Here is a 13,589-nt window from a genome sequence, read left to right on the forward strand (position 1 = left end):
CTCTCTCTAGCAGGATATGGACCATGGAGTTTAGACAGCCACCTCTGCTTTTCTGGCTGGCTAACCAAGCAGACTATGCGAGCATGCCACTGAATATAAAGAGAACTCAGTTGATAAAGAAGCTGCTGATAGACAGGAAGGATGCCTCCTATGAAAAATATCACACAAGTTTGACATTTACCAAAAGGCTAAATTACAAACAAAAGTACATGCTAGTAACAAGGTAGGGGATAAACCCTGGAGCCAAAAGGAGCTTCACAACTTGCAGGAATCAGGCCAGGATTTCACCCAAGGACTCGAACCACAACAGAGCAGGCAAAGCTGAAAGATGTGGGTTCACAGCTATGCTAAGCCCTTCCCTCACCTCTGGATGCTCATTCCCATTCCTTCCTTTTGGCTAGCACTTGCTCTCTGTTTTAGCTCAACTGGTCAAATTAAGGAGCTAATCTGGCCAAAAAAAAGAAAGAAAGAAAGAAAGAAAATCAGCATTTAGCATCACTATTAGTAGTAGTGTTTCAACATTTTGTACTATTATATCTATCCAGATTAGGAAACTTCCTCATCGATGTAACAGTTTGGTTCAAGAGGCATTAGCTGTTCTGCTCTAGGTGTTTTAAAATGTGATCCGAGCAGCAGTTTTTAGTCATTCACAAATTATAACACAAATATAATTGCCATAAAGCTGTGGCTTAGGCCCGTAGCTTATGCAGAACACTTCTCTAATAATGCATGGTTCATTAATATCACGTATAACTCATATCTCCTGTTCAGTGTGCATCAGGATTTTGTTGGAATACATTTTACCACGATATTATACTCATGACTTGCATAAAAGCATGAACTTGCATAACAAAATCCAGGCTGTATCATAAAGTATGACTGTTGCTTCTAGTGAAACGCACATGGATCTACACTGAATTACAGCTGTAGCAGAGTATATTAAATTCTGTTTTCTGAGCCAATTGACATTGTATATGCTTTGTTTGCAGTGTGATGTGTGATCAGAAAGCAAGTACTAACCAAAGGTTATGGAAGGCTAGCAATTTGGTCAGGTTTGGCAAAATAGCAAGGTGCATGTGTTAACTCAAGCTGTGCTGAATCCTTTGTCTTCAGTCACACTCAATGCTCCCATCATATCAGGCTCCTCATTTTCTAAAGGAGAAAGCAAATCACTGGCTGGACTAAAATGATCTGTGTTTGTTCCCATACAGAAAGGGACTATATTCCCTCTGTTGTGCACAACCATTTCTTTCAGTGTTTTAGAATTTGAAGATTGAAATATATGCATGCATACTTGCATTTACGTATACCCACATAAGCTTTCCTACCTTTGTTTTTTTGGTTTTTTTGTTTGGATTTGTTTGGGTTTTGTTTTTTTTTTCTTAAATCAAGACTATTCTTAACTTACTGTGTAATTCACCAAGAACCAAATTCTGAACTTTTCGGATTATCTAGGTCACTTGGAAGGAAACAGAAAGCAAGATCAGTCATATACTGCCTCAGGCTCAATTGGAAAGCTAGGTATACCTTTGGGATTTTGATAAATTAAGTCTTCAATGTATCTGTAGGCTCCTTTTTAAAAAGGTAGGCATTCATTTATTTTTGTAATATATTTATATTCAAGTCAATCTATTTCTAGAATTAAAGGGCTATCATTGTGACTCCTAATTTATTCACACTTTTTCTTTATATAGTCTGTGTTGGTACTGAAAACCTGGCTCCTCTTCTTACAGATTTTGGGTTTGAAAATGAAGAGGGGAAGAGCACATTAATTTGCAGCCACGTGTTATAGGGAATGCCATTGTTGGTATCTGGTTGCCCCACAGTTCACCCCAGCAAGGAGTCTTTGGTGGAGCTGCATAATACAGGAGGCCAAAATGATCTCCTCTGACCACAAGCAGAGATCTTCAGAGCTGGAAATGACCCATCTTAGGGATCCGTACAGTTCAGATTTAACACAGAACTTGGAGTTGATAAATTCCAAGGCAGAAAACCAAGAACACATCCACAGAAGAGGAAATAAGATTGAACATAGAGCTTATTTAATTTTGTGTCATGAGAGACAGTGATCTGCTTGGATCCTTAGAAAGCAATTTAATACCTGCAAGTTCATTCTTCCTTCCAACACCAGCTTTGTCAGCTTTTGCACAGAGTCACAGGATCACTGAGGTTAGGAGGAACCTCTGGAGATCATCTAGTCTAAACTCCCTACTCCATGCAGGTCACCTACAGCAGGTTGCTCAGGATCATGTCCAGACAACTTCAGAATATCTCCAAGGATGGACACTCCACAACATCTCTGGGCAACCTGTCCAGTGCTCAGTCACTCTCACAGTAAGACAGGTTTTTTGTGTGTTTAAATGGAATATTCTGTATATCAATTTGTGCCTTTTGCCTCTTGTCCTTTCACTAGATATCACTGAGAAAAGTCTGGTCTGGTCTTCTTTACTCCCTCAGATATTGATGCACATGGATAAGATGCCCCCTGAGCTTTCTCTTTTCCAGGCTGAATAGTCCTAGCTCTCAGCCTTTCCTCATATTTCAAAATCTCCAGGCCCTTAGTCATCTTTGTGGCACTTCACAGGACTTGCTCCAGTATATTCATGTCTCTTCTGTACTACAGGGGAGCACAGCACTGAACACAGTACTCCAAACATGGTCTCACCAATGCTGAGTAGCAGCTCGACCTGCTGGCAATGCTCTTCCTTTTGCAACCCAGGAGGCTGTTGGCCGCCTTTGCCACAACAGCACATTGCTGGCTCAGTTTCTTGTCCACCAGGACCCCAAGGTACTTCTCTGCAGAGCTGCTTTCCAGCCTGCACTGGTGCATGGACTTATTCTTCCTCTGATGCAGGAATTTGCATTTCCCTCTGTTAAACTTCATGAGGTTCCTCTCTACCCATTTCTCCAACCTGTCAAGATTCTTCTGAATGGCAACACAACCCTGTGGTGTATCAACCACTCCTCCCAGTTTTGTATTGTCTGTGAGCTTGCTGAGGGTGCGCTCTGTCACATCACCCAGGTCATTATTCAAGATTTTAAACAGTATTGGCCCCAGTATCAACCCCTGGGCAAATAACTAGTGATTGGCTTCCAAGTGAACTTTGAGCTACTGATCACAGTCCTCTGAGCCTGGCAGTTCCGCCACTTTTCAGTCCACCCCACCTGTACTTCATCAGTTTGTCTAATAGGATGTTATAGGAGACAGTGTCAAAAGCCTTACTGAAGTCAGATAAACAATATCCAGTGCTCTCCCTTGTCCACAAAGCTAGTCTTCTAATCATAGAAGAGTATCAGGTTGGTCAAGCATGATTTCCCCTTCATAAATCAATGCTTACTACTCCCAATCACCATCTTGTCCTTAAGATGTTTGAAAATGCTTTCCAGGATTATTTGCTCCATTACCTTCCCAAGAATCAAGGTAAAGATGACTGGCCTGTAGTTCAGCAGACCCTCCTTCTTGCCCTCTTTGAAGGTAGGAGTAATATTTGCTTTCTTCCAGTCCTCAGGAACTACTTCAAATCACTGTGATTTTTTTCAAAGGCAGTCGAGAGTGGCCTCACAGTGACATCAGGCAGCTCCCTCAGCACTTGTGGGTGCATCTCATCAGAACGTGTGGACTTGTGTATGTCCTGTTTGTTTAAATGTTCCTTATCCTGATCTTCTTCCATCAAGGCTAAGTCTTCCTTGCTCAACTTTCCCACTGGACTCGGGAGTCTGGGATTCCTGAAGGTAGGTCTTACCGACAAAGACCAAGGCAAAGAAGGCATTGAGTTCCTCGGCCTTCTCCATGTCCTTGGTCACCAGGGTCCCTGCCCCATTCAACAGTGGGCCCATGTTTTCCCTAGTCTTCCTTTTGCTACTGAGATACCTATAGAAGTCCTTCATTTTGCCTTTCATGTCCATCATTAGATTCAACTCCAGGTGGACTTTTGTTTTCTCATAACTGTCTCTGCATACTCAAACAGTGTCTCTATATTCCTTCGAGGTCACCTGGCCCTGCTTCCACCTCCTGTATGCTTCCTTTTTATATTTGAGTTTAACCAGGTCCAACTTGTTCATCTACGCAGGCCTTCTGACGCCTTAGCTTGACTTGTTGCATGCTGAGTTGGACTTTTCTTGAGCTTGGAGGAGGAGATCCTTGAAAATCAACCAGATGCTCTGGACCCCTTTTCTCTCCAAGACCATCTACCAAGGGACTCTTTCAAGCATATCCCTCAGCAGCCTGGGGCTAAGTATGGAGTTAGCACTGTACAGAGGTCAGGGCCAGTCTGCTCTCTTGAAATCCAGGGCTGAAATCCTGCTTTTTGCCTTGTTCCCTCCTCTCAGGATCCTGAAGACCACCATCTCATGGTTAGTGCACCTGAGGCTTGCACATCCTCAACCACTCCATCCTTGTTTGTAAGTATGAGCTACAGCAGTGCATCTCCCCTTGTTGGCTCCTCCATCACCTGTGCCAGGAAGTTATTATCAATGCACTTCAGAAGCCTCCTGTATTGCTTTGGTTTTTTTTTTGTTGTTTTGTTGTTTTTTTTTTTTTTAACCTTCACGCTGTCTGTTAGTGCGAGGTGTGAAGGTACTCTCATCTTTGGTAAACAGCAGGGTGACCAGATGGATCTAGTCTTTGATATTCCCAGTACCACCTGGTCACTGGCTTATTACAGGACACTTGTTCTAATGTATTAATGCTGTCAGACTTCTTTTTTTAAAAATAGAAACATTGACCACCATGCACAGCCCACAGTAAGAGCAGTTGAACTCTACCTATAATGCAGCGTGAAGCATGGTTTGACTCTAAACTCCCATCACTCTCATTTCTGCAAACACTAACCTGTTTAGTGTCTGGTGGCTGTGATAGAAAGGAAGAACAGAAAGGGATTTTGAAGGAAAATGTGTTCCATCAGAAAGGTTTAACAGCAACATGCCAAGCCACAACTTAGGGGAATTTTCATTGCCAGTTCTGACTATCTTAAAATATTAACAATTGACCTGGGGGGGAGGGAGAGGAGTGCAGCAGTTAACTAAGTTGCTCTGCACAAAACAGTAGTCTTCATAACACGAAGTCACATTCTTTGCACTTGCCACTTATGTCCAGTATTAGCAAAAAATGATGCTAGTCTTTGGAAAGTGGAAGGGACATTGAATGCCTTCCTCTTTAATAATTTATACCAGGGTCTCAATAGATCTGCAAAGAAATTGAAAGCAGAGTTGCTTTTTAATATTTAAAATGTTATGAATATTCATCTTTCACTTTTACTGTGGCTCCTATCCACCACAAATGCAAAGGACAACTGTTCAAAATGTTTTCCATGCTGGATCTAGTTAAATGCTTCTCTTCTCCTATATGACTTGTCAACTTTGCAAATATTACTCAGGCCCCCTGTTTACTTCTTATCTGTACATAAAGCATACTGTTGAAGAGAAATCCTCATTCATTACAATCTGATCTTTGGATTAAAAGTTTCCTGAAAAAATATACTATATTATAGACCATTTTCGGCATTGCTATTAATCCCTCAGCATTCCATAAGAGCATAAAAATACTCTTTGATACTGGTGAAATATCCAGGAAAAAAAAATTCTAACTAAAGAAAAACACTTTCCACTGGAACAATAGCTATCTTTGAACAATTGCTAATAAGAGAGTATTACAAGCATATTTTGCCCTCCAAGCATATTTTGTCTGCATACATTTTTGCATCCATGAAGAAGGAAATGTATAAAGAGACAAGCAGAACAGACTGCTTCTTCACCAATAACTTCATCCTTATTTTTATCTTGGCATTAGGATGTTGCCTTGCTTTATATTGCAACATTCTCTCTGAAGGGGAAGAATGAAAAAGAAGTCAAATTCATCCAGTGGCTCCAGGAGGTATTATTTGCAGTGTCCTAATAAATCAGTAAATCACTTAATAAGCAAATACCCTGAATAGATACATAAGAAATGTACTGGTCAAACAACTGAGATTGGACCCTGTCAGTACACACTCAAAAGCTACTGATTTACAGCTCTGGAGAAAAGCAGGGAGCAATGCCCAAATAACACAAGTACATACCCATCAGTGTGTTTAAACAACCACGTCCAGCCTCTTGCCGGCAGCATCCCAGTGTGAATCCCATGTTTCATGGGTCGGCCAAACTCTCAGCACTGCTTCAAGGGAGGGCTGTTTGTTTTGGAGCGGTGGCAAAGAAATGGCAAGCTATGAAGTGGTAATAAGAATCAGGCCCACACATTGCCCAATATATTGCTTAATATGCAGTGTGTGTGCTGTTCATAGGCTTTTCCCTGGGAACAGTGTTCATGAGTGTTGTAGTAGGACTGGAGTTCACTGAGAGCGTTGTACTTCAATGTCAGTCTCTAACACAGTAAAACAGGCTCTCTGGGACTTTGTGATCAAGACCACAACTGCAATTACCCAGCCCTGCATTTACAGGTTCCTGGCTTCCCGCAGGGAGTTGCTGGCAGCGAAGCACAGGGCTTTCCAGACGAAAAGGCTGCTTAACCAATACAGGACCCTTTCCCTAAGGGAAGAGTGCACTGTCTGAGCACTGCCTGCCTGCAAATCTTCCATACATTTTCAGCACCTATTAAGGGAGGAATCCTGCTCGTGCAGGGCTTCTCATGCAAGAGGCTCCAAGGCTGACAGGTGTCGTGGTTTAACCCCAGTCAGCAACTAAGCACCACGCAGCCGCTTCCCCCTTCCCCCTCCCAGTGGGGTGGGGACGAGGAAAGAAAAAAAAAAACCTCATGGGTTGAGATAAGAACAGTTTAATAACTAAAGTAAAACATAATACTAACAATAGTAATAATGAAATATAATAATAGTAATGAAAAGGAATATAACAAAAAAAAAGACGGGGGGAAGAAAAAAACAAGTGATGCACAATGCAATTGCTCACCACCCGCTGACCAATGCCCAGTTAGTTCCCGATCCGCGATCTGCGCCACCCGGCCAACTCCTCCCTGTTTATATACTGAGCATGACGTTCCATGGTATGGAATACCCCTTTGGCTAGTTCAGGTCAGCTGCCCCGGCTATGCTCCCTCCCGGCTTCTTGCACACCTGCTTGCTGGCAGAGCATGGGAAACTGAAAAGTCCTTGGCTTAAGATAAGCACTATTTAGCAACAACTAAAACATCAGAGTGTTATCAACATCATTCTCACACTAAATCCAAAACCCAGCACTGTACCAGCTACTAAAAAGAAAGTTAACTCTGTCCCAGCCAAAACCAGGACAACAGGGCAGACATTTGGCTATGAGGCATCACACATTTGTTCCAGCACAGAGGTATGCCACTGTTTGAGCTGAGGGTTGCAGCTACCTGATCTATAGCCCTCTATACTCAAGTACCTACATGCATTTGAAATTAAAAAATTAAGTCCATCAGCCACATTGTAACCCTTACCTCATGACCAATGGTAGTCAATGTATAAAAGGGAGGGTTTTCCTCACCTGATATAATATGTATTTTTTATGACCTCAGTACCTGAAAATTTACTGTGGGAAAGCAAGTACAAAATCACCCAGTTTGATTATGTGAGGATATGTGATAGCAAGGCTCTTCTACTGCATCTTGTTAATTGACAGAAGTCATCGTACACATGGAAAGGATATTGTCCTGATTCACAGAGGCAGGTAGAGTTTGTTATCCACCAGCCCAAATATCTCTTTTGTGGTACAAGCAAGTAGGATCTAAGCAGTGATCTTCCAAGGAGAACCCTAGGAAAGCCAGCCTTGTGGTGAAGCCTGGGCCCAAATGTTAGCATTTTCAATCTAAATCACCAATAAAGCCAAATCACTTAGGGCTATGTCTTGGACTATATACATAGGGACACTCGTCTCAGAAGTCCAAAGCGATAGAGCAAGTAGCAACAGGCACAAATTGCAACATGGGAAATTCCAATCAAATACAAAGAAATGTTTTTATGCCATGAGGGTGATGACAGAGGAACAGGGACCCAGGGAGGTTGTGCGATCTCTATCCTTGGAGATGCTCAACACTTGACTGGCAAGGCCTCACACAGCTTCATGTAATGTGGCTGTGCTTTGAGCAGAGGATTTGACAGGATGACCTCCAGACATCCTTTCCAATGCAAATCATTACAACTCTACTATATTTATCTATTCACAACATAGATTGCTCATGCTCTGTCCTGGCATTCCCAGGTATTCCGGGACAGCATTACATAGCCCCAGCCCAGGTACAAGGAGCCCCAAATCCCTTCTGATAAGCAAAATTACTTCCGTCTTCCATGAAGAACATTTATGTGTTTGTCATGAGAAGCTGCAGCTATACTGGAAAAGAAAGGGCCATCCCTGAAATATTTATAGCCCTTCCACTGAAAGACTTGGAACTCAGAACACTCATTTCAAAACAAACAAAAAAACAAAAACAAACCCACACCCTACTAACAGTATATACATTTGGGGTTGTTTCTGAGTAAGCTTTGTTACCCCATCTACTCCCATTGATGAACCAAGCTGTCTAATAGGAGGTTTCTTATTGGGAGGATTCTTATATATCTACATCAACTGGTGGTTAGTGTATACCCTGCAGCAATATGTTTTATAACCTTCTGAAAACATGAAACATTGCCATGCATAATAAGAATACATGAGGACATTCTCATCATATAAATAGAAAACCCTGTTAAACTCCCACCAAGCTATGGAATATTTTCTTTCCAATGTATTGTTTGCTTCCTTTGGGAAATTCTATCCTTAATAAAAAAGCACTTTCACAGAGGCTGTAATGGGTTGCTTAAAAACAAATAAACAAAAATAAACAAACAAACCCCCCACACACAAATCCTGAGAGAAAAGCCATGAGGGGAATTAAACATTTGTGCTGTCAAAGCATTAAAAACAAAAATACAAAATGTGCTATATTTAAATTAACTTTAATAAGAAGTACAAAAAGATAATGTTAAGCAATATTTTGCATGTGGTTAATAAATATTCTTCAACAGCAAGCAGTGACACATTCAAACATAAATCCAGTTATTTCTTTTACATTTTAGAAAAGTAACAACTTTTTCCATTTAAAACAAGGTCACAAATTACAGAATATTATCATCCTCTTTAATTATTTATAACTATGAAACCTACTAAATAAGTGAACTGTCACCCAGAAGATTTTATATGACATTGATGTTCAAGGTTAAGTATACTTACATTTATCATGCAGTTTCTTACTGTGCATATTTGATTGGTGTTTAATTTTCTCTAAAATTATTGGTTCCATTCTTCCCATTTCCTTATTTCTTGTTAATATACTGGAAGCATATATTTTCAAACTCCTATACATTTTCATGCCTAAGTGACTCACTAAAGTAGATTTGTCATACAATGCATAAATGCTCTCTGACACCAGCCCAGCTGAGAAATTGCTAACAATGTCTGAATCAGACTCCACGTTATTTTTACTTTTTTTTTTTAAATCAAGTAAAACAAGATTTAGTGTAATCACTTCCATTAAAATTAAAGTGCCTTCAAATATTTCCTAATAAAGTGACTATTTGGAGAGGAGAGGGTGAAGGGGTGCTGTTTAGGAACTGATTTTTTAACAGTTTATAGATATGGTGCATATTGTACATATGTATTCTAATAGATGTAAAGTACTACATTGCATTCCATGCTAATGCTAAGCTACAGTAGCCTATAGACTGATAAATTCAGCCAAAATGAACATCTAATAAAGAATATCAAAAGCAGTTGATCAAAGCAATATCTTGTTCCATTCTCTATTTTCATCCATCCTCAACAGCGTAGATAGATGGATGAAATACTGGAAAACAAATATAGCACTTCAACCTGTTGAAGCTCTCCTGTTTGAATATCAGATGAATGAAAGCACTCAGTGCAATCATTAAAAACTTTGAATGCATAAAGACACACTCCAGGCCACCTGATTGAGTGAAGTATTCACAACATTATGTAAGAAATTAAAATCTGAAAGCAAAATATAACTTTTAAACCATCCAACAATAAAAATATATTCATATATATTTATGTAGACACCAACACTAGAGGAAGAGTATACATCATCTTGCATATTTTAAAACATCCTCCAAATTCCTTTTTGTGAGTATTATCACCTACTCCTAACTCATAGCACTTTCACAATATTCTTAAAAGGCATTAATATATACCAGGAATGAAATAGACATCAAGTCCGGTATTTCAGTATGGTTGGCTCTTCTTTTAAGGGCTTATTTTCATGGGTGAAAGAACTAAGCATCTCTATCCAAGGGAGAGCCCAGGTGTACTCTCAGGTGTACTCCCCTTCTGTAAAAAATCCTTACTGACCTCAGTGACATAGACGAATATCCTGAGGATGCTAATTAGTTTTATTTTAAATTCAGTGCAAATTTTGCCCTGATCTCAGTCAGAGACGTCAAGCCCTCAAAGTTTAGCCTCTTGCAGTAAGATGTAATCACAGACTCCAAAACATGAGTTCAAGTATTCACCTAGAGAGATCTGAATCTAGAAAATTAAATGGTTTAAAGCAGAAGAAAACAAACTTTTTATGTGATTAACATCTGCCATTCATTGAAACAAACTTTTGAGCCTTTAGCTTCTACTACTAAAGGTCTAAAGTGATGAAGTCCCTCACTGATTCTCAGATGGCTTGAATTAACAATTGGATTCAGAATAGAATTAAAACTTCTGGTTGTTAGGGAGTTTGGATTATCTATAGAAATGAGGCGGAGGAGGTCTCCTTGACTAAAAAAAAAAATCAAGAGAAGGTAATATTAAAGGGATATAACTTAAAGTTATACTGCAAACTGACAGCATTCTAGCAGAAGGTACACTGTCGCTGGGAAGAGGTGGAAGGAGTCCTAAAACTCTGCTTTCTAAAGAACCACTCCCTTTACTGGAGGCTGAAGCGTGAGCTGACTTTCATATAAATTCACTTAATTACTTTAATGTTTCAAAGTCTTTAAGACAAAAACTTTACATATGACATCAAATTATACCACACAGAGATTCTATTTAGATGTGTTTAGACATCCGTACATTTATCATGCTCTGTGTTTTTTAAATGAAGCTATTTAACTTTCTGGGCTCATTTTAAAATGTTTTCTTCCTCTGCTTTAAAACCCATTGCATTGCTTTCTAAATTTTAGCATTATGTGTCTACACATAATCAGGGATAGACTGATCATAGCTTCATATCCATACTGAAATCATCTTTCATGCAAATTTGTTAGGAATGGAAATGTTCGGAAGCATTGACTTAATCTATTTTGTGAAAGGCCAAGGCAAAATCTTGTGTACCACTAAGCTTTCAGAATAGGAATGAGAGGTATGGAGGATGGATGCTGACTGACTGTGCTTAAGTGAAAGTCACACTTCTTAAGAAAACAAAACCTACAATTAACAAAGTTCTACTTAATTCCTGAAGCTTCTTTTCCCCCTCTGCTCCAGATGTCCCATATGGCAGGAAGCACACAACATTGCGTGGTTCACAGAGCAGTCAGCAGAAGCCTCTCAGTTTCAAAGGCACAACTCATGTCCCTCAAGTTCAGCAGAATTATACAAGAAGTATTTCAATTTCATATGCTCTAAAAGTTACTTTCCCAAAACTCACATATGGTAATGAAGGCTCAGAACTGAAGTGGAAACAAAAATACACATTACCTCCCTCAATGTCTTCTTCCTCAATCATCTCACAATCCACTGACACAGTAACAAAGCCATTTGCTTCTTCTCTTTCCCCCTTTCGTCCCCCATACATCCCTACCTCCTCCCAGCTGCTTCTGGTTGCTGTCACACAGACAGTTTATGGTCACCCCACTTTTGAAAAGTCTCACCACCTCATGTTATCTATAATCACTGGGAAGGGAAGGTGATTCAGTAAGGCTCCTATCTGGTGTCTAGTGAAGCTCTTTCATGCTCTCTCCTGTGACTATAGAGGCAGACTAGTTCCTTAATTTAGCATAATGTTCAGTGGTATGAGTAGTCTCCCAAGCTAAAGCTCGTATCTCAGAACATCTACCATAATAATTTTCTTAAAGATGCTCAACAATGCAGCAGTTACAAGTTGAATTAACCCAGATATGGAAGGTGATTTCATCGGCTACAACATAATTGAGAAGTTTGGAAGCCACTCTTCTGTTAAGAAGTCTCCAGCAGACAACCCTGGCTGATAAACCCTGCTGATCTCTATATTCTTCATGCTGATTTATAAATTACTGTTAAATTACTGACCACATGCATCCAGAAGTACGTGCCCCAGTACTATATTGGAAACCTATTTCATAAACCTCATTCAGAATTATGATAATTCCAATCCAAGGTTACCACAGTGTTATATCATTGTATTTATTGTATTCATTTCTTAAGTCACATAAAATATGACAGCCTGACTCAAGAATAATGGGAAAAATAAATTAGATTAACATGTCAACCAAAAATTTCACTGGTAGATTCCATGTGCAAGTCTTTGATAGCGAAGTAACTTGCATTTGCTCACTCATGCTCTCTCTCCCTGCTCTAAGTATTTAAGACCAGCAAGTTTTACTCAGATTAAATAATACTTCTAGGTGTTTGGCACATAAATTTGTGAGACTAGCTTTAAAATCCCAGACACAGCTTATACTGCTAAATGGAAAGAAGGCCTAACTCTTGTATTCCAGTGTTCCTTGCACAATGCTTGCGTTCACTTAAATCTTTACATTCAAATTCACTTATCCAATTTGCAACTTATGTGTAGTCAGTTTGCTCACTATAAGTGTTTCAGTAGTGAAACAATAAAGCAGACTCCTTCCTCCCACAGAAATAGTTTGCTTTAACACAGACCAACTGAACTAAATGTAAAAGTGAAACTTTTCTGGAGCGTACACATTCAAAAGCCTTGCTGATGCCCACAATAACTGCATGTGGATATTTAAAATGTAAATAATTCACTGAGTGAATTTATGTAGTATGCCTATTTTTCTATATTAGTGTGTGATAAATGTATCTTTAGCATGTGATAAACACCTGGTGTTTTGTCTGACTGACTCTAAGCATAACATAAGCATAGAGAAAATGATCAGTGAATGAAAAAATACTTGTACCCAATAAAAGCAGCAGCAGCAGAGCTGACTAACGTGAAACAGCATCAGTCTTCTTGTGCAAACTGAAGATACGCTTTTTGCATGCAGCTCTGAATAACACAGATGTTATCTTCCAGAGAAGAAGTCTTGTTGGAGAAGACTTGCACTGTTAAAAACCTTTGAGGGGTCCCGTTCTTGGATAAGGATGCAAAATCCTTCCTTATCAGGTAATCCAACATGCCTCTGAGCACACTCATGTTTGTAGTGGGGAGAGTTCTGACTATACAGTGTCGTGCATGGAGCAATACACAACATTGTTTAAACATTGTGAAGGGTTTGGAGTACCTGGGATGTGGCCAAGGGTGAAACACAAACCTCTGTTTCTCATACCTCAGTCCAGGTGAGGTTCAGAGAGTCCCTAGATCTTGCTGATGTGAACAGAAGGTAAGAACTCCCACTAGGTCACAGGAAGGAGACCTCAGCTACAGAAAACATAATCAAGCTACTCAAGTGCAAGAGCAGTTTAGCATGGGCCTCCATTAA

At 39.8% G+C, this 13,589-nt stretch overlaps 1 protein-coding gene across 1 annotated transcript in view; it reads right to left on the reverse strand.

Annotated features, from left to right (window-relative positions):
* Positions 1–3,837, reverse strand: part of GABRG1 (gamma-aminobutyric acid type A receptor subunit gamma1) — an 83,538-nt gene extending 79,701 nt beyond the window's left edge. Inside the window, exon 1 of the mRNA XM_050895552.1 lies at positions 3,744–3,837. Within this exon, the coding sequence (XP_050751509.1) occupies positions 3,744–3,837 (94 nt within the window). The remainder of the gene's footprint in view (positions 1–3,743) is intronic.
* Positions 3,838–13,589: the final 9,752 nt, after the last annotated feature.

Source organism: Gymnogyps californianus, chromosome 4 (assembly GCF_018139145.2).
Source record: "Gymnogyps californianus isolate 813 chromosome 4, ASM1813914v2, whole genome shotgun sequence".
NCBI lineage: Eukaryota > Metazoa > Chordata > Aves > Accipitriformes > Cathartidae > Gymnogyps > Gymnogyps californianus.